Genomic DNA, 24,978 nt, shown 5'->3' on the forward strand with positions numbered 1-24,978 from the left:
TTACATGCTGCCACCCAATGTTATCTTTTATTTGTGTCAGGAGAGAGGATTTGACAAGTTCAGTATACAATGTTCATTTGGCAAGGCAAATTTTTCATACCAATTTTGAGTAGAAAATGAAACCATCTTTCAACACAACGAGCGACATCATTTTTGGACAGACTTATTATGAGAAGAAGAATTGCAAAACTTTATTTCCCTGCACGATGCAGGAGAAAAACAAACCAGGAAATGAGACATTTAAACAAACAAACAAAAAAAAACCCCATCCCAAACATGTATGAATGTTTGAGGCCATCAGTTTGTTTTAGAAATAAAAAATAACCACCAGCTGCTGTCAGGTAGCTGTGGCCTCCTTTTTGTTAATCAGATGCTGCTGAATTTGGTTGCATCATAATGTAGCTTTGTTTCAAACCTTTTAAGCTCTCAGATACCTGGGGAAGGCAGACCAGACTGACTTTTAGAACTTTGTCAGCTTTTGCCAAGCAAAACAGCACTGGAGGTTTGGGAAGGGGCTCACGGCCTGAGAGAGGGAGGGTCCAGGGGCATTTTAAGGTGCTTTGCCTCCACCCAGAATCCCAAATGTAACTTCTGGCAGTGCTAAATACTCTGAACAATGAATGGAAAAATCTCATTTTCAATGGTGCTGTCCCATGTGTGTCACAGCAGGTTCCTTGGGGATGAGGGTTTGTGTCTGACAGCCTCCCCAGCACAAAGGGTTCGGCTCCATGGCCAGCACTGGCTGTGCCACTGAAGAGTGAGGGCCCAGGACTCTTAAATGGATATTGCCTGAGGAACACCATGCATTAAAAAGGGCTGTCAAAGCTTCACTGGGTGACAAATTCATTTTAGCCCCCAGGACCCTGCAGGGTTGGGAGGTGCAGCCTGAGAGCTGTGTGGGGTTGGGCTGAATGTCTTCCATGTCCTCGGCCCCTGCTGGGAATTGATGCTCTCTGCTGCTCCAGCTTTGCCCCTCTGGGAATTTTAACCCCCCATAAAATCAGCAGCAGCCCCAGAATGTTCAGCCCCACAGGCATGGAAGGAGCTGAGTGTGTTTCAGGCAGTGTTTTGCTCTAAGAGTTTTCTCTCTGTGAATTTTACCCCCCCAAAAAAGCAGCAGCAGCCCCAGAATGTTCAGCCCCACAGACGTGGAAGGAGCTGAGTGTGTTTCAGGCAGTGTTTTGCTCTAAGAGTTTTCTCCCTTTAAGCAAATGTTGACTCACCAAGGGGAAATTAAAACTCCATTAGACATTGCCACACTGCAGAACAGACCCCATTACAGTGGTTGAGCTGCAATTAATTGGTTTCCTCAGATATCACTTAATTCTGGGATGGCACAGAGAGATGGGAAGGACAAGGCTGATCTAAACAATAATTTCCTAAAATAACATAATCTAAATAAACTAATGAAGTGATTACATAGTTATTAATCTAATATGAAGAAGAGTCAGAAGAAAATATTGGGTCTATAACAATTTAGAAAGAACAGTAGAGTTAATACCATTCTGGTTAGACTCATCATGAGGCAATCAGCATTTGTGCTTAGGAATGGATGCTGGTTTTGCAGATTAATTATATTTTGTGCTAAAAGCTGCCATTTCAAAGTGTCCCATCTTCTGCTTGTTTTGGTCTGTTGTTCATACTTGACTTTTCAACACCCAGATGGAGAGGACCACTGCCTGTGAGGCACTGCAGTTTTGGGGGTTGTTTTGTTTTTAAAGTAAAGTAAATTTCAGATTAAGAAATGTAAAGCAAAACAACCATAAAAACAGACTCCCTTGTGTGCAGATAGAATAATCAGCAATTTGAAAATATTCTGGCCCAGGGAGGGCTCTCCACAGGCAGTCCCTGTGCAGGGAGGCCATGGGGAGCTGCAGGCTGGGGCTGCCTTGGGTGCTCTGGGGGTCCCCAGGGCCAGGCAGGGTCCCCCCAGCCTGGGGCCAGTGCAGGGAGCAGATCCAGCCATTCCCACAGAGCTCAGTCCCTGGCATCAGCAGGGTAGGGAAAGTATTGGGCTTCAGGAGAATAAATAACTAGGCCTTATAAGTCATTAAAAATGTATTACAAGAAAAATGCAGTGCAGCTATAAATAGAAAACAAAGCAACTCCTATATAAACTTTTCCAATTGCTGCTACTCTGACTATTTTTCACTGTCTGGTTGTGAGTTTAGCATCTGTGATCTCTGGAGACTGAGGTCCCTGGAAGCTGCAGCTCTCCTGGCAGCGCTGTGGCCTCTGCAGGGCTCCCCCAGGCTGGGTGATGAGTTTTGGTGACAGGAGCTCAGGAGTGACTGCTCAGCCTGGCTGAGGCTCTGGTCAGTCCCAAACTGGAACTCTGATGTTCCCTCCCTTCTCTTTTTTAAAATATTTTAATGTGTATTTGTGACAGTCTGACATGCAGCAGTTACTTCCATAAAAGATATCATCTGTCCCTGCAAGCCTCCACACATACAGACCTTAAAATGAAATAAACTCTATACAGCAAGGCATTAATCATTCAGGGATACATCATTACTGTCTCCCTTTTGGTTATTACTTAAAATAGCTCACATAGGTAACATCAAGCACTCAGAATAATTTTTAAACCTTTGTGAAGGAATAGACATGGCTTTTGAAGAAGCCAGTATTATCTCCACATTGTGCTCAGCTGAAGTCAGGGTGAGTTTGTTTTCAGGGCAGATGAATTGCACTTTGTGCTTTCACACTTCAGTGTTAAAGAGTTTTTGTCATCTGGCCTGATTTTCTTTTTGTCATGTCAAGCAATAAAGTGGAAGAATTTGGTGGTAGATACACCTTAATGCAAAGATGTATTAACCTTAATCTGCTGGTACCCACAGCAAAGAAGGCACCTCAAAAGTACCTCAAATTTCAACTAAATTCAGCTGTGTTATGCCCTGACTTTGAAAAATCAAATCCTGACTGTGACCCCACCATAGATACTCCACCACAGAGTACTCACAGCACTGAAACTCCCTCGTGTAGCTAATGGGGTGTTCCAAGGGAAAGGCTGAGCTGCCTTGGCTGGACAGTGATGAACAATTAGAGGTTGCAGGACCCAGGTGTAATGAAGAATCCACAGTTAAATATTCAGGTCAGGGAAAGTAGGCCAGGATCTAAATGGTGAATCCTAATAATCCTCATGGAATCCTAATAACCCTAACAGAGTCATGGAGGAGGACATTTTGTGCAGCTCACACCTTAAGAAATGTGGTGTTTTCCTGTCTGAGAGATCTTGGGCTGCATCAAATCCCTGACTGCAATGTGGTGACTCCAACTTGTTTGAAAATAAACCCGGGCACTGCAGTGGGGTCACTCTCACCTTTGTGGCTGTGGGGCAGAGCAAATGAGCTCTTCTGGACAGGCACCCTGCACTCCCAGCTGTGGAAACTGCTGGCTGGAAATGCTGGCTGAGGGTCTCTTAAAGAGCAGACCCATTGGGCTAATTTCTACAAAAATGTGAAATTCAGCAAGCTGTAATTGGGAAAAGCAATTTCCTTTCCATTAAATGTGGGCTCTTGCTTTGTTTTCCTCCTAAACTCTCAAAATCCTCTTTTCTAAAACACTCCCCCAGCCTCCTCCAGCTGAGGTCTCCCTGCTCATGCCCTTCCTGCAAGGCTGTCAGCATCCCACAGTCCCTTTAATTTAGGAATTTAACAAGTAATTCGAAATTGGGATGCTGGAAAAGCTGTGATTGTATCTACCATGTCTATCCTATCAGATGTGGTTCTGTGCCTTCCCTGCCCTGAAAACAAAGGGGAAGAGAGTTGAACACATGGTATCCTCAACTAGAAAGGACTTTCTGTAAGAGGATATTGAGTTGTTTTGTAAAGCCCAATATTACGCTTGAATTATGCCTGAATAAGGAGAAAGGACATTGTTAAAGAGCCCTAAACATTGACCATAGTGGATCTTCTTTCTTCCAAGCCCTTCAGCAGCGTTGTTTTTGGCTGGTAATGATTTGGTATTGTATTTATAAGCCGTCAGGGTAATCCAGAGAGCAGCAGGAGGGGCAGTTGCCTTAAATAAAGCTTTACAATGCTGCTAATTAAAATGATCCTTCCTCTCCCTGTGATGACTAATGAGACAGAAAGAAAAACCAGGGAGGGTTAATGAAAATGTTGCCGTGAGATTCCCTATTTTTAATTGGTCTTTGTAATGTTTTAATCTTCTTTATGGTGTGGGGGTGGAAATGGAGAAATTTTCTTTCAACCTTTCTTGCACCGTGTAGCACATGGCATTTGAAACATCCAGTTCTAGCTTTGTATCAGGAGTCTGTAACCACAGCTCTGAGGCAGAGTGTAGCCTTGAGATGGAAGAAGCAATTTCAGACTTAACTGAGACCAGAAAGAAGAAATGTGAAAGCTGGTTTTAGGCTCAAGCTTCCAAAGCTCCAAGGGAGCATTTGCACCCTGAGGACTGGGGCTAAGATCTATTGTGAAGGATTGGCACTGATGCTCAATAGTATTTACAGCTTTAGGTCATGATGCTCTGTTAAATGCAATATTTATCCCATGAGCATGTCACAGTTCACCTCAGATGTCAAGAATTCAATTAATATTCTATTTAATAGAACACACCATGACCTAACCTTTTAATACTCTTAGTGCGTCTGAGCCCTCCTTATTAGTGTCACTTTCCAACTTTCCTTCTCAGCTGATGCATCTCACAACAACTGGGATGGGGAAATTGGGAGCAGGGGGAGAGGGGAAGAGATTTAAATTACTTTTGGACCTCACTGTGAGGATTCAGCAGCTTTATCCTCTGTAAAACCTGGCTCCCAGGGGTTTAGCACACCCTGCTTTCCCCATTTTCAAGGGTTGACGTTCTGCAAGTTCCAACTTTGTGTCGATTCAAACCCACAGAAGGCACTGCCAAATTTTTCATGGCTTGAGCTGATCCAGTTTCAAACAGCATTGCCCCTGCCTCACATCACATTATCGAGCTGGGGATCAGGGGAAAGCATTCATGTGAGCAACACCTGCAGGGTTCAATCTCTGGCTTCAGATTTTGTCTGTGTGCTGTGGGGTGGGTTGTAAATACTCTGGGATTGGGAGATCAGCACTGCAGAGATTTCCCTGTCTCAGGAAGTGAGATCCCTTGGATGCACCGTGATTTCACAGATCAGAATGGAAAACTGCAGGGCTCCTTCAATGAGCAAACAGGGCAGCCCAGTTTCAATGTTTGTGGTGGAAATCAGAGCCTCAGAACCAGCTTTTGCCATCCTTGTGTCACCTCTAATGAGCTACCAGCAGAAAGCCATAAAAAACCAGTAAATTGTGTGTTTCAGATCATATGAATTAGAAGACAGGCTTAGTAATCTGGTGGGATTTATAGCAAGCTTTTTTAAAGAATAGAATTAATTTTAAAAACTCCTAATTGGGATCTGCTTCTGGCCGATATTTTCCTGTGTGAGACCTGCGTGACACATTAGAAATGGAAAGAGCTTAAAAGCAAATAAGTGTTTTAAATTACTCTGTGTCGTTGTAGCCTTTAAATTTTGAGAAGAATTAAACAGCAAAGTGTTTTTTGAAGGCAGGAGTTGCCTGCCTTGAGGCAGGAGGGCAGGATGGGTTTAGCACAGAGAACACCTGGGAGGGGGCCACGCTATTACCACCCCTGTGATTTCAGCAAGATTTGTTGGGAAGATCAACCAATAAATACAGAGCCTGTACTGCAGCTCCTTAGAGTGAGAGGAAGAACAGACATTGTGCCAGATATTTTCATGCAACTATATTCATTATTTATGCAGAAGAAGAGATATTTCAGGAAAACAGAGCTGAACCATGAGTGACAAGGTATCTTTCCAGAGCGTAGGGTGCAGGAAAATTGCACTGGGGTTGACAGCTTTTTAATGTAGAGTCTCTATTTCACTGAATTACTGCATGTTGGCATTTCAAAAGTACAAGATGACCTATTTATTAGCTGTGAATCAAACAGAAATTACATGCTAGAAAATAAAGAAGTTGTATGTTTCTTCCAGCTGGTAAGATGCTTATCCTACAGAAATAATATATACAGAAAACCTGGAAACAAAGGATCATCAATCACAAGGCACTAAATTTAACGTTGCAGGACCTGTATTTGTCATATAATATTGCAATCATATGTGCTTGTTCCCTTACATGTGATGTAATATTAAATGTATGTGTGTCATAATACTTTAAAATTTCACTACCCCTGCTCTGCTTAGGCTCCTTTCACCCTCTTCCCTTTTGGAGAGGGAATAGTGGCTTGGAAACTTGGCTTTAACAGAAACATGCTTGTAAATGGGCAGTGCCAGAACCTCAGGAGGAAGGTGACCAGCTACCAAACTAAATATCAGAAACTGCCAGGGCAAAAGTGGGAGGAAAAACTGACAAAAGAGCCCAAGTAGTGGCCCTGCACTTTGCTAGAGGCAGATGCCACAGCAGAAGGAAATACCAACAGCATCCTATTTGAAGAGTGGAAATTCAGCTTTCCCTGGGAAGTTTGATACCTTGGATCTGAACAAAGGGCCAGAAAGCAAAAGCCACAATTGTTGGATTTGCCAACTGACATTCAAATGAAGGCAGATCTGCCCTCGTGATCTTACATAAACAATTAGATAAAGCTGGAGCAAAAATGTCCAAACACAAATCTGGAGCAGTGTCAAATGTAGCTTTATGAGTGTATTTCACATACCTTTTAGCTCAGAAAGGAAATAATTTTATATACTTCCATTTTTCACTCCAAGTATCACCATCAATATGAAGAGTAAACACTACTTAGGAAAGTCCAGATGAATTTGTATCACATGCATAGTGGCTATATTTTTAAAAAGAATTGAAGTGAAAACCACAAATTGGCTGTGGTTGCTGCCAGGTTGGTTTTTTTTTCTCAAACTTGTCAGTTTTGTACCCAAATCCATTCTGGAGTAGCAGCTTCCAAAACCAGGGCTCTACAATACCCCAGCCACTACGGCCAAGAGCACCAAACCCATCCTGACTTTGCAATAACCAAATGTTATTGCAAAGTCAGGATGTCTGAAGAGGGCAATTGAGCAATAACCTCCCAAAACAATTTTAATTTCTGCTAATCCATCCATGTGGCATGAAAGGGGAGGGCAGCAGTAAAAACTGCTGCTCCAGAAAGAAATGAAGAGAAGGAAAAATAGAACAAAAAATTCCTCTTGACCCATTAGCAGAGGCACGGAGTGAACTTGATAAAGGCACCTTTGGTTCTGCCATTTTGCCCTTCTGGGAATCTAAAACAACCTATCACCAATCTTAAATTCAAATCAGCTTTGTAATTGATCAGCACCACTTGGATATATCTATTTTTACATATACATATATATATACTATCAATGTGATTTTCAGGCTTACCACTACAGTGCCTGCTTCCTCACAATAGCTGGATAAAGCATATTTTTAAATGCATGCTGATCCAGGTGCATTTGCAATAGAAGCAGGGCAGTTATTTCAGCTTTGCAAATTCATTCCAAGTGAACACATAGGATCTTGGGGGAGAAGAAAAAAATCTATACATTAGAAACATTTAATTGACCACTTGATGTTATCCCAGTCCCTCTGTGTTGAATCCTGAATGGTAAAACTTAACATGACTCTTTTTTTTTGGCTTGAATTATCCTCCTGCTCTTGCATATATACAAGCTACGTGCTCTAATGCAAGACCCATCCATTTGTCTTAGTAATTTATCTCATTTCCTTTGGAATGGTGTCCCTCAGTGGCTCAGAGAAAGTGGAGCGGTTGTTTTAATAGATTTGAGTTTTATCTGCCTCTCTATTTGCAGCAGGGCATAATAATAATAAATTATGATACTAATAAGTAGGTTGTGCAGAATGGACTACAGTGGTACCACTTCCCTCCCCCTCCAAAAAAGTAATTTATGGGTACATTCTTGTGACTTTAGGGGTGTAATAAATTATCAGGGTTCGTTTTTCCATCCAATTTGAGGCAGTGCAGCTGTGTTTTGCAAGCAATAAACTCTCTTGTTGTATTTCTTAGCTAAGCACTGAAAAACACAGTGTGATTTTTTTTCCCTCCCTTCCCAATTATTGTTGCAACGCCTGGTAGCTTCTCTGTAGTTAAGGGTTTGCCAGTGCTTCTATTATAAACCTCCATTTTCAGGAGCCTATAACTTTGCTCTTTTAAATCATAGAGGGCTAGAACTTGGTGTACATCTCTGTCAATCTGGATGCTTTTTTTTCAAGGAGAAAAAGGCAAATTTTTCAAGGAGTCCAGACCTCAAAATCTGAGCCATGTGTGGAAGTCAGAGACACATGGACGTGAGCAGCTGATAATGCTTGGATGCCTTTTCAGCTCCTGACAAGCCTAGGATCCCTCTTATTTGGGGCACATCCTGGGGCAATATTTGGATCCTAATTACATTTCTGACAAGTACAAGAAGGGTAGCACCACGTGCCCCTTTCCTGCTGGAGGTTTGGGGATCAAGGACGAGTCAGCCACTTGCAGGAGCTGCCTCCTTAGAGGTGGTGCCCTGCTGTTGAGTGCTGGCCCAGGGTTCAGGATGCTGAAAATACAGAGGGACTAAAGGAAACTGCAGCAATTCACCCTTGCCCAGTCAGCCTCAGCCAACTGCATCGACCAAAATATTGTCAGAGGGTCTCTGCATTCAAGGAGAGGTTAAGAGTCTGCTGGGCCTGGTTCCCATTCCCATTCCTGCCCTCTTTGCATTCAGCCTGACACAACCAAGGGTCAAGGAAGGAAGGAAGAAAATGAGAATATACAACACCAACACCAGAACTGCACAATCCCTGCAGCAACCTCAGAGACCCAGGGCTGGAAGAGCAGTGTGTGTCCAGCTCTGCCAGGGAAGGGTGCAATTCCTTCCCCCTCTGCAAAACCTCACTGGATGGGGCAAAAACCCACCTGATTTTCTAACACTGCTTTGTCCAGGTGCAATTATACCCTGCACAGCCTCTGCTCTGCATTAGGGAGCCAAATACCTCCTAACACAAGGGAGTACAAATGATTTTGGGTTTCCAGGGTGCTCTTAGGTGGGGGCATCATGGCAGGGAAGGAGCAGCTCTGAGCCCCTTTGTGCAGGCTGCTCCTCCAGCTGCTCCTCTCAGGCTGCACAGCTCTGCCAGGCTGAAGCTGCCTTCTACGTGAGCAGCAATTAAGCTGTGAAGTCAGCCTCTTAATATTATGTTAACATAGTTCAGTATATTAAATGTAAAACAAGTCATAATTTTTAAAGGTACCTCGGCTTACTGAGTTTAAATGAAGGCAGCAGTAGGACTATCACAGCCATATGCAAATCACCTGCATTTTAAAGCTAACAATAGATTTTGCTTTATTGTTTTGGCATTTAACGAGTGGGAAAATAATAAATTAAGCCACATGGGGAATCCCTGGTGCTTTTACAAACTGAAGCAGTGCCCATTTGGAGAGAGAACATTCCCCATCTTTCTCCCTAGCTGCATTTCTCTTAACCCACCACCTTATTAAAGCTTATAGGGCAAAATTCTCTTCTCATATTCCTCTGGCAGCTCTTAGTCCACATTCAGCTCTCCCTACCTTCCCAGCTGTCTTTCATCCTGCCAGCTCACTCTGCAGACAGGAAACACAAGAGCAAAGACTGGCTGGGCCATGGGGAGCCAGAAGAGAGATTTTTGTCATAGTTTTCGGAGGGTTACAATAGCTATTAGAGCACGGATGATTTTTCTACCTGTGGTAATAGGGGATGCAGCTACCAGAGCAAGGTCCATGGGAGAGGCAGCTGCACCAGGCTCTGGTCAGCAGAGCAATGGATCCATGCAGGATCCCAAACAGGGCCTCTGCAGCTGCCTGATGTGACCACCATGGCTCTCTGGAGCTGTGGGGCTGCACAGCCAAAGGAAGGAAGGGGTTGAGTGTTTTAACAAGATGACCTCTCTTGTTTGAAGCATTTTTAAACATGTTTTTAGAAAATGTACTTTCATTTTAAATCTGCCAGCTCTTACTGATCAAAGCCCTGAGCCAAAAGTTAGCCATGAGGGTCACAGAATTATAGAATATCTCAGAGTGGAAGAGACCCATCAGATGGTTTGAATGGGCAGGTGTTGATTTTGCCAGTGGCAATTTTTGGCTCTCTTATCAACAGTGAGACGTGCTGAAAGCAGATCTTATCATGGATGCCATCCTGGATGTGTCTTCTCCAGGCCATGTTTTTACCAAGTCACCAAAATGAAAATACAGCCCTTGATTGCCCCCACAGCCCCTCTGTGAGAACAAGCACAGCCCTTCCTTGTGCAGAGCAGCTCACCACATGCTTGTTTCCTGTGTCAGCTGTGGGGAGGATCAATTATGCACATCCATGAACATCCCCTGCACCTGCATTCCCCCAGGAAGCTTTTACCAACACCAAAGGACGGAGCAGAAATCAGGAACCAAGGCAAACCAGGCAGCCTAAAGTGAACTGCAGCATTAACTGGCAACAGAAAATTGCCAGGCAGAGTGAAAATTTAAACAACAGGAACACAGAGAAATGCTTTGAATGGAAAGCTACAAACCTCAGAGAAGTTTGGGATGTGCCTGGGGATAATGATCCAGCTTCCCTCTCATGGCTCTGTACAATCTCTCAGAAAAGCCCCTGTGGTCCTGCCACACACGTCTGTTTTCTGTCAAATCTGCTGTTTGTCCTACTCAGTGCATTTCATCAGAGGTGTCTAAGGTTTGCTCTCACTTCCACTCCACGTGGGGAGATGGGAGGCAGAAGGTTTGTGCAGCCCTGTGAATATATGAAGCACTCCACAAGGATTATGGTTATTTTCATAATAATTCTCCAGCCCTGCCTACGTTTGAAGTCAGGGATGTCTGGTGCTGAACCAGACAAGCAGAACACACACAAAAGCCCAATTAGCTCTGTATCACTAAAGCTCTTACAAACACTAATGCATTCATCATTGTAGAACTAAGAGATGAGCACTGGGCTGTGCTCCTGCCTCAGTTCAGTCGGGTTTTAACTTGACTGACGCTGAGAGTTCTGTGATGAATCTCCTCCATTCATCTCCACTGGGCAGGAGAGGAAACAGAGAGACAAAGGCAGAGCACCTCACTGGCCACCCTGACCTCAGGCCATGCTTCCTTTGTAAAAACTGACCAAGTCTTAGCTCAGGAACAAGCACATCCTAGGCTCAGGTCCAGAGGAGCATCAGTCCTCCATGCAATGTTTTCTGTTATCCTGTGACAAAATCTAGATGCTGCTTAAAACCATGGAAAGTCTAAATAAGACATGAGAATAGACAGGGAAAGGCTAAACAGCAAAATAAGTGTTTGGTTCTGTAAGAGATGCACAAGCACACAAAAGCAAGCTGGCTCTAGGTAGAGCTTTTCAGATTGCTTGAACATGTCTTTAAAAAACTGGATTAAAATACAGATTCCCCCTATTATTTTTCAATAACAGAAGTGCAGCACAGAACAACTCACTAGTGCCACAAACTACTTTTTCATTCCTGTTTTTCGTTTCATGCTTCAATATCTTCTTCCAGCTGCTCATGTCTCCTTTTTTTTCCCCCTTCTCCTCACTTTGATCTATTAGTTTTCCCCAGAAATGGGGTTTATAAATCATTGTAATGCAGCCCTGGGAAAGACGGTGCTTAGTGCAGGGAGAAATACATTGCAGCTAACAGCCACGGCAGGGAGGAAAACTCTCACCTCGGAGAGGGGCTTTGGCGACAGGTTACGGATGGCTCTGGGTTATTTTATGGCTGCATTCCTGCCAGCAGGGGCAGGGCCACAGGGAGCGCTGCCTGCACCCCTCCGCTATATTTCAAGCTTCCTTCTGCAGGCAAAAAAAAACCCAAACCGCCCAGGGGCTCACGAGGGAAAGGGAGAAAGGAAAAAATTGCTGGAAGGAAGGGGAGGGGAGGCAGGAAGGACAGGTGGGGATGGATCGGTGGGTTCCTGCTTTTGCACCATGGCATCTTTTTGTAAAAAAAAAAAAAAAAAAAAAAAAAAAGGTTTGTGTCCCTTGCACCCTGAAAAGATGCTAATCCCATGCAGGTCCCGTCCATTGGCAGCGATGGCAGGAACATTTCCACCCCTTTGTGCCAAGGCTTTTGTGTTCCCATTTTGTACTCAGGGAACTTCCCAGGACAAGGCTGAGCCCACGGGAGCCACCCCTCCAGTGCTTCCCCACTTTGATTCCCATGAGAGCAAATGCTGATGCTGTTTTTGTTGTTCAGAAGTCTTTTTGTATTTGAAACCTAAGGGCTGAGCTTCTCTCCCCAGTCAGGATTTTGAAAGTTGGCTGTTGTTATTAAAAATATCATCTAGAATATGAGGCTGGGAGCAGTGCAAGGCTGGGCACCAGGTCACAGGGTGATCTCAAAACAGCCTTTCAGGCCAGATTGGTGGTTTTAGTGTTTGTGGCACAACACAGTGGCCAGCCTGGGCCAACAGACATCCCCTGAGTCTCCTCCTGGGACTAAGAGTTAGTTCTAAATGCAGAAAACCCAACATCATCACACGTGAGAGACAAACCTTCCTCAGCAGAGGTTTATATGCTTATCTCCTGCCCTGGAGTGCAGCATGGATTAGGGGGAACCCATTGCCAGCCCTATTTAATTAGTGAGGAAATAATCATCAATTCCTTAGAGCAGCACAGTCACATGCAAGCTACAGGCGCTTTGAAGCACTCGCTGTGTTTTTAGGATCACCAGCTCCTAATAAGCCCACCCCAGGCAGACACACCATCCTTTAGCTGCTAAAGCACACAAAAGAGACACCATGCTGGAATCTTACCTCTATCTTTAACAAAGCATTACCCCCTCCTCACCCTCTTCCCCATAATTGCCTTGTTATTGTCATTGGTGCCATTGTTCATTGGCTCGGCCCTAGAGAGGCCCGAGGGAGCACTTCTGCCTTAGCTAAACCAATATCTCCTGCAATAACCCCCTGCAGTTTCCCCTTTGCTATCCCATGTTGAATAAATCCTCCATCTCTGTTTGCTGAATGATCATAAAGATATGATTGAAGTTTCAGATTTATGGTTCCCTTCGAATCGAGGAGCAGCTCCAATAATGCCAGAGCCTGTTTGCTGCCTGCTTTCTGACAGGATACACAGAAAAGGGAGATTTGTAAGAGCAAAAACAAGAATGCAGAGATTAGAGGCAGGTATTTTCTAGACATGCAGTGCACTCATGTAGAGGGGTTGGACTCACACACACGCTCTGCCAGAGCATCCTCTGTCCAGGAATCTCACTGTGCTTCCCAAGCACCCTGCCAGACAGGGGGTGTACACAATATTTCACTCTAACAGCAAATCTGTCTCCAGCAGCCACACAAGGGAGCCACAAGAATTGGTTGCTGGGTAAAGGAGGATCCTAACTAAAGATCTCACTCAGCTGTGCAAAAACTGAAGTGGTTGCTGAAGGCTGGCAGAGGGCTCCATGTTAAGGTGGTCCTTGCTGTCAGCCTCAGGCTCCACATGCCATGAGTTACCCCAGAGCTCTGTTCATGCAATCCTCTGGATGCCCAGGATGCTCTTTGGGCATCTCTTTACTGTCAGTCTCAAGCTCCACATGCCTTGAGTTCCCTCAGAGCTGTTCATGCAATCCTCTGGATGCCTGGGATGCTCTTTGGGCATCTCTTTACTGTCAGTCTCAAGCTCCACATGCCATGAGTTCCCTCAGAGCTGTTCATGCAATCCTCTGGATGCCTGGGATGCTCTTTGGGGAGTGCAGAGAAACCCTCTGGCTCCTATGGGAGAACATCCCAGATGTTTGCTCTGATCAAAGCACCAACAGCCCAAAAAAATCCCCACCAAAGGGGCACTGCACTTAGAGAGAAAGGCAGCTGCCCCCTGAGGACACCCAGCCTTGCACCACCTCCCTTCTCCTCCCAGGGAATCTGCTGCAGGATTGTGACCCTCAAATTGGGATAATTATCACTTTCCCCAGTGCTGTTGTCTGGGCCTGGGTGTCCTCCTTTCCCTTCAGCCCATCCCAGCAGCATTTGGTGAAGCCATCTCCATTCTACAACTGGAATTGCACAGCATGGGGCACATTGCTATTCAGATTCAGGTCAATATTAGTTTTTTTAATGAATAAACCACCACAAAGCTGCAGTGAAAGCAAAGTTTGTGACTTTGGTGTCAAAAATCTGAACAGAACATCCAAAGCACCTTCCCTCAGCCTTGTGGCTGCAGCACATTTGCTTTTCCCTGATTCACAGCCATTTATGCTCATTCCCACTTCAACAAAAACCTATAAAACTCTTACAGCGTGATGCAGTCCTAAATTAAATGCACTTTAACATTGCTATATAACAAGGGAGTCTTAGCTCTTTTAAATTAATGCATGCAGCTGAGAAGGGGACCTTTCCTAGAAAATTTATTCCGCTTTATTTGGAGAAAACCCCACCTCGTTCCACCTTCTCTGAGAGCAAAGATGATTTTGTGTGTTATAATGAGGAATTTGTAATAATGAGAGCATTGTGTGTTCCAGTAACTACGAAGCCAACAACAGAAGACTTCTGTGAGCAGCAGTGTTTGTGTGATGTATGGTAATATTTTTCCTCAGTGCATTACAAAAGAAAAAAGCAAGATAAAAATATCTTCCATTTTCTCCCTAATTTGTAGTTTTCTGGTGTTAGCAAGGCTTATAAGACACATGCTCCCAATTAGCTGCTCCTCTTAATTTAAATGCTTCATAAATTATCTCCTGCGCTTGTGGATTATCACTTCATAATGCGAGTTAGCATTTAAATAAATAGCTGCGATGTAGGAAATTAGAGAGGTTTACAGTCTGAGGCAGCAGCATAATGAAGGAAAATACCACAGCAGCTGAACAGGGGTTGGGAGAGATGTGATGAGGCAGAGGGGTTGTTTTTTTTTTCCCCCTCTTTTTACCTTTTAGCAACCAAATTTGGACTACAGCAGGGAAAATATGGGTCAGAACTCCAGCAGAGCAGGAGCCTTTTGTAATGGCTGAACACGAAGGGAACATGGAGAATTTTTCAGCTTGTAAAATGTCTGATTTAGCAAATATGATGCAATTAGGAAGTGACTTTTTCGAGCCAACTCTTGGTTGCCTCAGAAGGTTGCCCCTTTGAAAGCAATCGGGCTGCTCATGTGTGTCATACCTGAGCAGTACCCAACCCCTTATGTTCTATCTTTTCAAAATAAAAAAATGGGACTGGAGAGAAAAACAGCAGAACAAAGCAGAGCTGCAATTGTGTTGAGAAAATTTGGTGGGGAAAGCAATGAGGGAGTCAGATGTAGAATTATAGGGAATTTTAGAAATATAGAAGGAGTGAAGAAAGCAAGCATTATTTTGTGAGCCACGTAACTTCTGCCATGTTTTTAGCACCATTAATAAGATCAACCTACAGGCAATGAGTTTTAAAGCATTGGTAGCAACTCCCCATTGCTATTTCAGCCCAGTTTCACAATTATTGTCCTAAATGTAGAAAATTACAAAGACAGGGCAGGGAAAAACCTCATGACAGCTCCTTGGAGGATTAAGGCTCTCTCCAGCGCTTGCTGGTCTTGCCTTTGGTGTCACTGCTGCTTTTTCTGCCACAGGAGAAAACTCTGGGCAGGAGTGAACCCTGTTTGACTGCCACTGATCCTCAGGAGCTGAAATCAGGCACCAGTGGGCTCAGGACCCTTTGGTGTTTGCCTTGCAGAGCACCCAAGGTTGAACGCTGCAGCTCTGGCAAGTTCTGCTCTCACAGCTCCCTCACACACAAAAAATGTCAAAAATCATGGATATTTTTTTTTTTTCAAAAACACTGGAAAATCATAGAAGCTTTGACAGCCTTGACCAAAGTCCAGCCTTAGGCAGGAGTAAAGTTATTAGTTCCCTTATTTCCTGGAGAAAGCCTGACACATTAGGATTTCACAGCAGCTGGCTGTAAGTGTAATGGGCAGGGTGTGATTTTGCTCCCTGAGTTTTGCAGTTACATTTCAGCAGCTTGAATACATTTTGCTGTAGGACAGAGCAAATGATTTGGGCAGGTTCTTGCATCAGCACAAGGCCCTCAGTGCTTAATGGGAGTTGTGCCCAACTGACAGCATGATTTGAGTGTCTGCTGTATTTAATATTCTTCAAGAGCAGGGTCAAATTGTCTCATCATTTACATCCCTACAACCCTGCTGGTCCCAGGGGAACTGCACTTCCTCTGAACTCAACAGGAATGAACATGGGCAACTGGACTGAAATGTGCTGGAGGAAGATTTCTGCCTGGACCCCTCAGGATTCAGGTGGAGTCTGCAGCTGCTGCTTGGAGACACAGCTCACCCTGCAGAGAGCTCAGGTCAGCACAGCAGGAGCCTTGTTTCATCCCACGATTTTCTATTCCATCACACGGTGTTTAGAAAGTGAAAAAGGGGCTGATCCCACTCCAACCAAGATCTGAAAGTTTACAGCTCTTCATCTCTCCAAGTCTGCAGGTGCTAAAAGAAAGGCTCTGGGGGCCAAACTGTACCTGTGCTCAGCCCTGAAGTGGCTCTGTCCTCTGGGGCATATTCACATCTCTGTTATCACTTTGTCTTCTGAAGCAGGCAGGAATGGCCACAGGTGCTCCTGGATTATTCTGTGCCTGAGCCTGATAAGCCTCAATTTCTCTGGACTAGGAGCACACAGAATGCAGCTCTTCTATCCCAGCTGCAAGGGCTCTTCAGGTCTAAGAAAAACCTGGCACAGGTCTTGAATTCTGAATGCAGGAGACAGGACTGGAAACCCCAGGACTGGATTCCTTCAGGGAGATGGTGCCACTTTTTTTACAGAATCACCTTTTCTTCCTAAAGGGAGTTTTAAAGAATAAAATTGGAAGCTGCCGCATATCTTTCCAACTGATCTACTAATCATATTTCTTCAAATTTTATATCCCTGACCCTTGTAAAGGGATTGCAAGGAAGGCATTTTTTAAGCTGCATTTTAATAAGTCAATATGAAAGCTCAAAATTATTTAAAGCTTCTTAAATAGGATTATATTTGATTTCTTGTGGGAATAGTGAGGGATAGTCTAGTAAAGACGTTCTGTCCTGCTGAGGTTTTATTACATTAAAGAAACAGCATCCTTTTTTAACAGCAAAAAACTTTATCTATTCTCTAATGAAAATGGAGATTATTCTGTACATGAGGTGACTGAAGTTGGTAAGTTCCTGCATCTTTGATCAGAGATTAGAGTTTCTCCTTGAGTGAAAGCCGAGAGATTCCTGAACCAGAGGTTCGCCTGAATTTAACAAGTTGTCTCCTCATCTAAAATATTTGAATTTCCTTCTAGGAGGTACCACAAGTGTATTGACTTCAGACAAATTCTGCTGTGAAATAACAGGTAGCTCTCAAGGCAGCCAGTATCTCATTTGCAGCCAGGGATTTAATTTGGCCTAAGAATCAGAGGTCTGTGCTGCTGGGGAACTATTTTACTATATAGGAAATGTCATATCCAGTCTGCTCTGAAAGGCCCACAGTCAAATTCTCACTTGAATTCAACTCCTTTAATGTCAGTGTGACTTATATGAAGGTTATACTGGCAGCACTTAGCTTAGTATGTTCTATTGCACCCATATAAAAGCAGGGGAGTCAAATAAAAACTCCCTGTACGAAGTTGGAGCAGCAGCAGGGAGTTACATGGTGTAAGCAGCAGCTTCACTGAGCTGAGTTGCTCTGGACATAATCTGGGCCAACATCTGGTCTTGAGAACATAAAGGGATTTTTCTTGAAGTAGCAGATGGGGAGGTTGAAAGAACAGATATTATTAAGGATGAAACACAAAGAAAGGGTCATAAGTGCTGAAAGGGGACCAAACCTTAAAAAAAAACCCAAAAAACAAACAACCAAACCAAAATCGTCCATTCTCTCTAACAATTAGAGAATGTTCTCTCATTCTCAAGTGGCCCATACCCCTCTCTCAGCTTAACCTCAGTGTCCTCACTGAAGCCAGGCATTGAGCAACAGCATTCCCTGGCAAAATTTAACTTCAGGGTTTGCAGCACAGCAGGTATCTCCAGGGCTGTGATTCTCTGGGAAATGACAACCCCACTACACCCTTTCCCACTTTTCTCTGGGAAGTCAACAGCAAACATGACAAAGTTGTTTTTGTTTTTTTTTTTTGCCAAGCTGCTGTGTGTTATTCTGCCCACATTATACCCTGAGCTTCCAAATCTGCTGCCCCATCAAAGACAGAATTATTCTCCTGTTTTTCCCACTCTGATTTGTCCATCCATGCCTCCATTTTCCCACTGATGTTGCTTGTAGGGAGAACAAGGACTCAGAAAGGTCCTTCTCCATCCAGCTGCTCCAGGACCACCCCATGCTGTCCCAAACCTCCCTGCCATTGTCCCTACATATCCTCAAATCTATCCCAGGCCCATTCTGTCTCTTAGAGGTGAATGATGGTTGTAACTCAAGAAAAATCAGACACAGGTAGGACCTCACTCAGCAGCTCAGCAGCAGCTGCAACCTGCACACTCATTTAGCCAGAATAACCCATCCCTCCTGCCAAAGGGCTTTGTCTTCTGACTACAGCCCACGTTTCTTCCTCAGGACTGAGAGCAGGCAAGGGCTGATGTGAACTTCACAAGCTGTGACACCCTCTACAGAAACACATGTGCTTCTTTGACCTTCAGCGCTGGCACAAAAACCTTACACAGACACAAATTTATCTGAAAGTCAGGAGCAGATTTAATAGAGCAGGAGAAGATCGTTTTCAATATTTCCATCTCAATTACAGTCAAACACCTCGGTGAGCCTCAGCCTTTGGGGCTGTACCTGGCCTGGCTGCTCCCAGCGTGGAGACTGTCGGCAGAATCAGCAGAAATAGCACAACTGGGCAAGGTGTTGGTGATTTATCAATGCTGAAGTAATTCATCCTGACACCGAGGAGCTGAGCAGGAGCTCAGGGTCCAGCAGGTGCCCCCGAAGACCTGAGAGTTATACAGTGCCACACATCCACAGTGGCAGAGCTGGGAGCTGACTCCTTAGCAAAAAACATCCCCTTTTTTATTTTTATTTTTTTTTCTAAAGCATTTTCAAACAGCAGAAAGAAGCACTCTTGTTACAGAGAAAGGCAGTTTTAACTGTTGCAATGCCATACTGCTAAAATTGCCCCTACAACAGCACATTATCTGCTAACTCCCCAAACAGTGACTAATATTCAGAGTCTCAGAATTTTGGGGCAAACAGGATTTTTCAGTGGAAAACTAGAAGGTGAATACACCCATGAAGATTGTGTACACAAATACTTTCATATCTGCCTGGCCCTTTAAAACCAAAATGATAGAGTTCATTTGCATTTAGATCTCTTTGGCTCCTTCTTTTCATCTAAAGACAAATCCTCACAAAGGCTGCTTAATTAGACCAAATTAGATTTCCACCTAGTGCCTTGTCATTCATTAGAAAACGCTGTTCTTTTTTTCAGTTTTGGTAATTATAAGCTGGTCTCGCAGTGTTCACTTCAGGTTCAAAGTCTGACTTGCATTCATGATTTTGTGCAGATGAGAGGGAAATTATTCAGTGGCATCAAGTCTGCCCATTTTACAAGTTGGATAAAGATCATCGCTGGAGTCTTTTATGTAATGGGGTATACTCTTTCTTAAGTCTTTAATGATTAATTGTAATAGCATATCTCATGGCAATTTTCAAGACTAAAAGCTAAGTGCAAACAGTTGGAATGTGCAGTGAGTGTATCAGACAGTGGGTGCTGCCTGGACTGGGGTTTCTGTGTCTGACTCTGTGTGTGGCCCTTGCTTGTTGGTGTTCCTGCCTTTTTGGGAGCAAGGAAATGGCAAGGGGCTGGTGCCAGGGGTTGTGTAAGGAGAATCTGGGCTGGAAGAGCCGCCTGCCTTCTCTCATTGTCCTCTCCAGCCAGCAAGGGGGACAGCTCTGCTGCTGACCTTACACAAAATACAGCTTCTAGAGGGGAAAATGGTTCAAATCCACACCTGACACTCAAAGGCTGGTGTGTAATAAGGCTGGAGCTCCCAAGGCAGGTCAGTGAGGAGCACAGGTTAGTGGAGATTGCACTTGTGGATGTACTCTGGCTGATCTGTCTGGAGTATTTGTAATGAAAGGAGTTAAACTCACAGCAAGATCCTTGAGCTTTGCCATTTCTGACTCCAAGGGCAGCAGTTTGCCCAACCATCACCCTTTTCTCTGGAAAGGGAAAGATTCTTACACTCTTATAGAAGACTAGAATGATTTGGTCTCACTCTCTTCTCTCCCCAGTCCAAACTCCATTCCCTTTGCTGTCCTGCATGGGCACACTGATTCCCTGCCTCAGTTTCCCCTTTATTACAGAGTATTAATGCTCAGTGGCATGCTTTGAAGCCTAATAAATCAGGGACAGATCTTGTGGTCACCCATCAAGCAAAACTTCCTTTGGCTTTGACCTTTAATGCTTATGAAAAGCTTCGAAGACAACTGCCAACTTATTATTAATAATCTTCTTGGGAGTGGAAGTTACAAGCAGTTGGCACCAAGCAGCCCAGCAGCCACCAGCCCCTGCTAGGATTTCTTCTGCACTAACAAACCCAGATTTTTCAGGTGTGTTTTTATAACAACATTCTTGTTTTACTTTCTCACAAAAAAAAAAAAAGCTAAGTTTTTCCTTCCACCTTTAAAAAAAAAAATCTCATCAAATTTGCCTTTCTCAAAACACTGAACATTCCCTTTCTCATCTACCTAAACCTGATGTTGAGTTACTGTCCCCCAGAGGCTTTCAGTAGCTCAGTTCTGATGTATCCCTGCACTTTGTAGCTCACTGCCTTCTTAGAGTGTAATCAAACATCAAGCTAAGTAGCAAATAAATCTCCCGATCTCATAAGCTGCACAGCAAGATCATGTAAATGCAAATGAAGGGCTTGATTTCAAGCTGTCGTGGGGGGAAGGAGGGAAAAATGCTGGGCCTTGTCACTGCAATCACTTCACTCTGCAAGTGCAGTAAATCTGCAATAATAATAGTAATGGCAGCGTGACGGGAGGCTTTACTGTACAAGGGGGTGTAATGAAAAGGGGAACAGAAGGTAGGAAGGAGGCAGGGCCTGGCAGGCTGAAAATGCACCAGCACAGAGTTTGCAGGTGTCCACAGGGCAGAGCCAGAGAGGAGGGGATGGGGCTGAGTCGGAGCACAGAGGATTCAGGGATTTGCCCAGCATCCCCTCCCAGGGAAAGGCTGGGGAGGCAGGGATTAAAAATCCACATCTCAGTCTCTTTCTGTACCTCTCTGTATGGACATGTCTCCCAGCTCTCTCAGTCATCTTCAGAAAATTGATGCAATGCGTTTTGCTGGGCCATGAACACAAATAAGTCTTGCAACAAAACCTGGAATCCTTAAAGATTTTGCACTTTTACCTTTGCAATGCCTCCACCTCAAGAAACAGAGCCCTTTCAGAGCTTTCCTCTTCCTCCTCCACAGCAAACATTCTGCAACACTTAAATACAAATCCAGGGCTCAAGCCCAGGGCTGCAGAGATCAGAAACTACCTGGCAAAGGCTCAGGATCACTCAGTACACCCAACAGCACTCACTTTTCAGCCAGCCAAGGGATCCCCACTGATCAAACAGCCCCAGCACTGCAGCATGACCAGTGGGAGCATGGCACCCTCCAAACCCAGCCCAGACACACCAGGGAAATTATCATGTCCAAAGGGGAAAAGATGCATCAGCCAAGCCCTTAAAGACAGTTTGAGAGAGCAAACAAAGCCTCAGCACTCATCCCTCATAGCCCTGAGAGGTGTTGATCTCTGCTGGGTGCTCTGGGAATGCTTCAGGATAAGGTCTAGAGCTATGTTTTCCAAACTGGCTGGATAAACAGCATTTAGGATGCTGGATTTTCCTCACTGAGGTCGTAAAGGGAGAAAACTTGCAGAAGGTACCCAGAGAAAATTAGGACCGCCTGGGATGCAGAGAGAGACGGTTTTAATTAGAGCCAAGAGGTGGGAAATAAGGCAGAGAAATGACATCTTAATGAGGTTTAATGAAGTTGTCTGCTGATGGGCACAGCTGTCAGACAGATCTGTATTCCAGCCAAGCAGCTTTGTGACAGGCTAAACCTGAACACAGGCAACCGTGCTGGAACTGGGGGAGAAAGAAAAAAAAAATACATTCTGTATCAACTTTGGCTCAGTTTCCCCACTGCTTCATGACAGAGCACACCTATAATGCCTCAGGACAAACAAATGAAACCAGCCCATGAGCTGGAAACAGCATTTTGCTAATTTATGAATGAGAAAGGCTGTAATTGTGGATTACACTGAGCAGGATTCATTCCTGCTACATCCTTCCCCTTCTTTGCTTTTGTAGGTAAAAAATGTTGGCAGGCAACTAGAGTCTTGTGAGCTCGTTGATTTTTCTTCAGGCACAGATTCTCTCCATGTTCAACATATTGGACCAGATTTTTTTTTTTAATTAATTATCCAGCACCTTCAGCTTTATTTATTCAGTGCAAAGTGACTGTAAAATGCCACCTGATCATAAAAGGAAACAGCATGCACTCATTTTGTGATGGAGTAAACACCCAACTGTGTTAACTTCAGGTGCTCTGCAGAAGGGACCCTTTAAATAAATAAATTAATTAAAATGTAGTTTCAGAGTTCTGCACTTGAGGGTCTGGAAGCAGCTTTGCCACAGGTTACAAACCTCTCTCCTGCCCTGCAGTTTCTCTGTGATTTTTCTCCCATCTGATGCCCCTTTGCTATCACAGCAGATTTCTGACCTCACTTCCCTGATCCATCAGCAGAAGGTGATCCCAGGAAAACGCCTTTTCTCCTGCATCTGAGGAACCTTCCACCATTTCCTTTGCACAACCACCCTAAAAATAGCTGTAAATACAGGAAGAGCAGAGCAGCAATGAAAGCTCCTTTATCCCAGCTGGCAGTGCTTTGCACAAGCTGCTGGCACACACAGAGTGCACACAGGGTTTGTCACTGCCACTGCAGCCCTGGTGGCACTAAAACCCCACTCAGTGCCCTTGTGCTGGACAGGGGACAGTCCCTCCCTGTGCTCAGGGCTCACAGGAGGGATGTGGGGAAATGCAGCCGTGCTTGCATCACATCCCTGGCTCGATGGCTTTTAGAAAGGGCTGCTTGCAACAAAGGAGCTGCAGTTTCACACAGGACGGGTCCCTAAAACTCATTTTCTGGGGAAACTGTGCTTCTGGAAGCAGCAGAAATGGCACACCTCCTTTAGAGTGTGGAGTGTAAAAGTTGGAGGAATTACGAGCACATTTTAGAGACCTCACTGCAGAGCCCTCTGGGAGGGTGCCTGTTCTGGACAGGGGTTATAAACCCTCACTCTCCAGGTAAAACTGGCTCAGTGAGAGTTTGCCTGAGCTGAGGGTGATGCAGAAGAGCATACTGGAAAGCAGCCACCATGCTGGCAGTGCACAGGGGTGCCATGGCTGCTCTGAGGCCCTGGCCAGGGTTTGCACTGCTGACTGGGAATAAAAGGAAAATTTTGGTGTGGACAATGCTCCTACACAAGCAGCTCCAGTGAGCTGGGTCCCTTATCAACCTGCACAGCCTGAGCCTGCCATGGTGGCAAGATGGAAGTGGTTCATTTGCTGCTTCTTTTTCACTGTGTCTCTGCAGAAAGGGCTGCATTTGATTCAGCAGCTCCTGATCCAGAGTGTGATAATGGCCATCTCCATGTCAGTGTTCACCCATGAGAAGCACCAGTGTGGTATTTCAGCACTTTCATTCTCCAAACAAGACCTGCCAACACCTACAACAGCCCAGCTCTCCTGACACCCTTCCCATGGAAAATAACCAGTCCCAAAGCACCCACATCCTGCCCTCAGGGCTCCTGGGACTCTGCTCCAGCTTTCCCTGTGCCAGGCTCTCTCCCCTGCCCTCCCTTTGAAGCAGCAATGAGGTTTCAGGACACATCCTGCAGTGGCTTCACCATGGAGATGGGAGGGTGGAGACAAAAGGGTGAGGGGAGGTCAGTTAATCCCACAGACACCACCAGGCTGGGACACACATGAGCTGGGGAAGAGTTCATTTGAAAACTAAATTGAAATTATGTTATTGAGCTGAAGTTTTTTTCTGTGCTATAAAGCCCAGGCTCTGCTCTTCCTTCTTCATCCCCCTTATCCTCCTCCTCCTCCAGCATGCCTTGTGTCTTGGTTATTCCCAGGCAGGAGCATCCATGTGATTGTGCCTGGGGAAGTTTATGTCAGTTTTTTGGGAGGATGCACAATTTGGAAATGAAATAACTCAAAGCAAAGTTAAGACTAGCTGCAGACACCACAGCTTGGCATCCCCACCAAAGGAGAGATTAACCAAACAAGAAGACTTCAAGTCCATATCTATTGAGTCAGGATCCCTATTTCCAGCAAAGCTAGGTCTCTTTGTAACTCAAAACCTAACTTGGGTGAAATTTAGCATTCTTTAGGCTTCAGCTCCTTTTTGCACTGTGGCACTCACTCGTGCAGTGGGATTCAAGCCCTTGCCAAATGGACACTCCTGGTAATTGTGGCTGTGTTCTACTACAAACTTCTGTTTTCAGGGGCTTTATCTTATCAGAAAATGTCTTTATGCTTCTCTATTAATGTTCCATATGCTTCTCTGTTCCTTTTTCTGCAGCCAGAGCTTGGAAAGCCCATGAGAAACTGCTACTCCCTGCCAGGCCCTGATTTTACCTATGGGATGTACATGCACAAGAGAGATGGAGGAGTCCCTGAAGGTAGGACACTGCCCCTAAAACACAGACCTGCAACAAAATCCTAATGCTAGAAGGAAGTCTCCTCTTTCCCATGGCTCTTCATCAAGCTGGAAGTGCAGAACTCCAACATTTACCCACTTTCATTAACATTACCCCAATTGCTTGGTGACCAGTGAAGTTTCTCTGTCACATTAGGAACTTTCAGAGGCTCACACAGAGCCCAAGCAGGGAGGATGCACCTGCAAAACGTGATGCACCTGGGCACTGTCATAACTTTGTCAGGGCTCCTGCTTTGTGCTCTCAGGGACAATTCCCCTGTAAAATCAGACATGCTGAGCAAGCCAGGGTGGAGGGTGAGAAGGCATCCAATTCAGATGGGGTA

General features: G+C 44.7%; 1 protein-coding gene across 1 annotated transcript in view; it reads left to right on the forward strand.

The window, feature by feature from the left end:
• CFAP77 (cilia and flagella associated protein 77) overlaps positions 1–24,978 on the forward strand; it is a 59,100-nt gene that overhangs the window by 8,869 nt on the left and 25,253 nt on the right. Inside the window, exon 2 of the mRNA XM_071454241.1 lies at positions 24,518–24,617. Within this exon, the coding sequence (XP_071310342.1) occupies positions 24,518–24,617 (100 nt within the window). The remainder of the gene's footprint in view (positions 1–24,517; positions 24,618–24,978) is intronic.

Source organism: Agelaius tricolor, unplaced genomic scaffold (assembly GCF_023055355.1).
Source record: "Agelaius tricolor isolate 1412-34295 unplaced genomic scaffold, bAgeTri1.0.p SCAF_38, whole genome shotgun sequence".
Taxonomy (NCBI): domain Eukaryota; kingdom Metazoa; phylum Chordata; class Aves; order Passeriformes; family Icteridae; genus Agelaius; species Agelaius tricolor.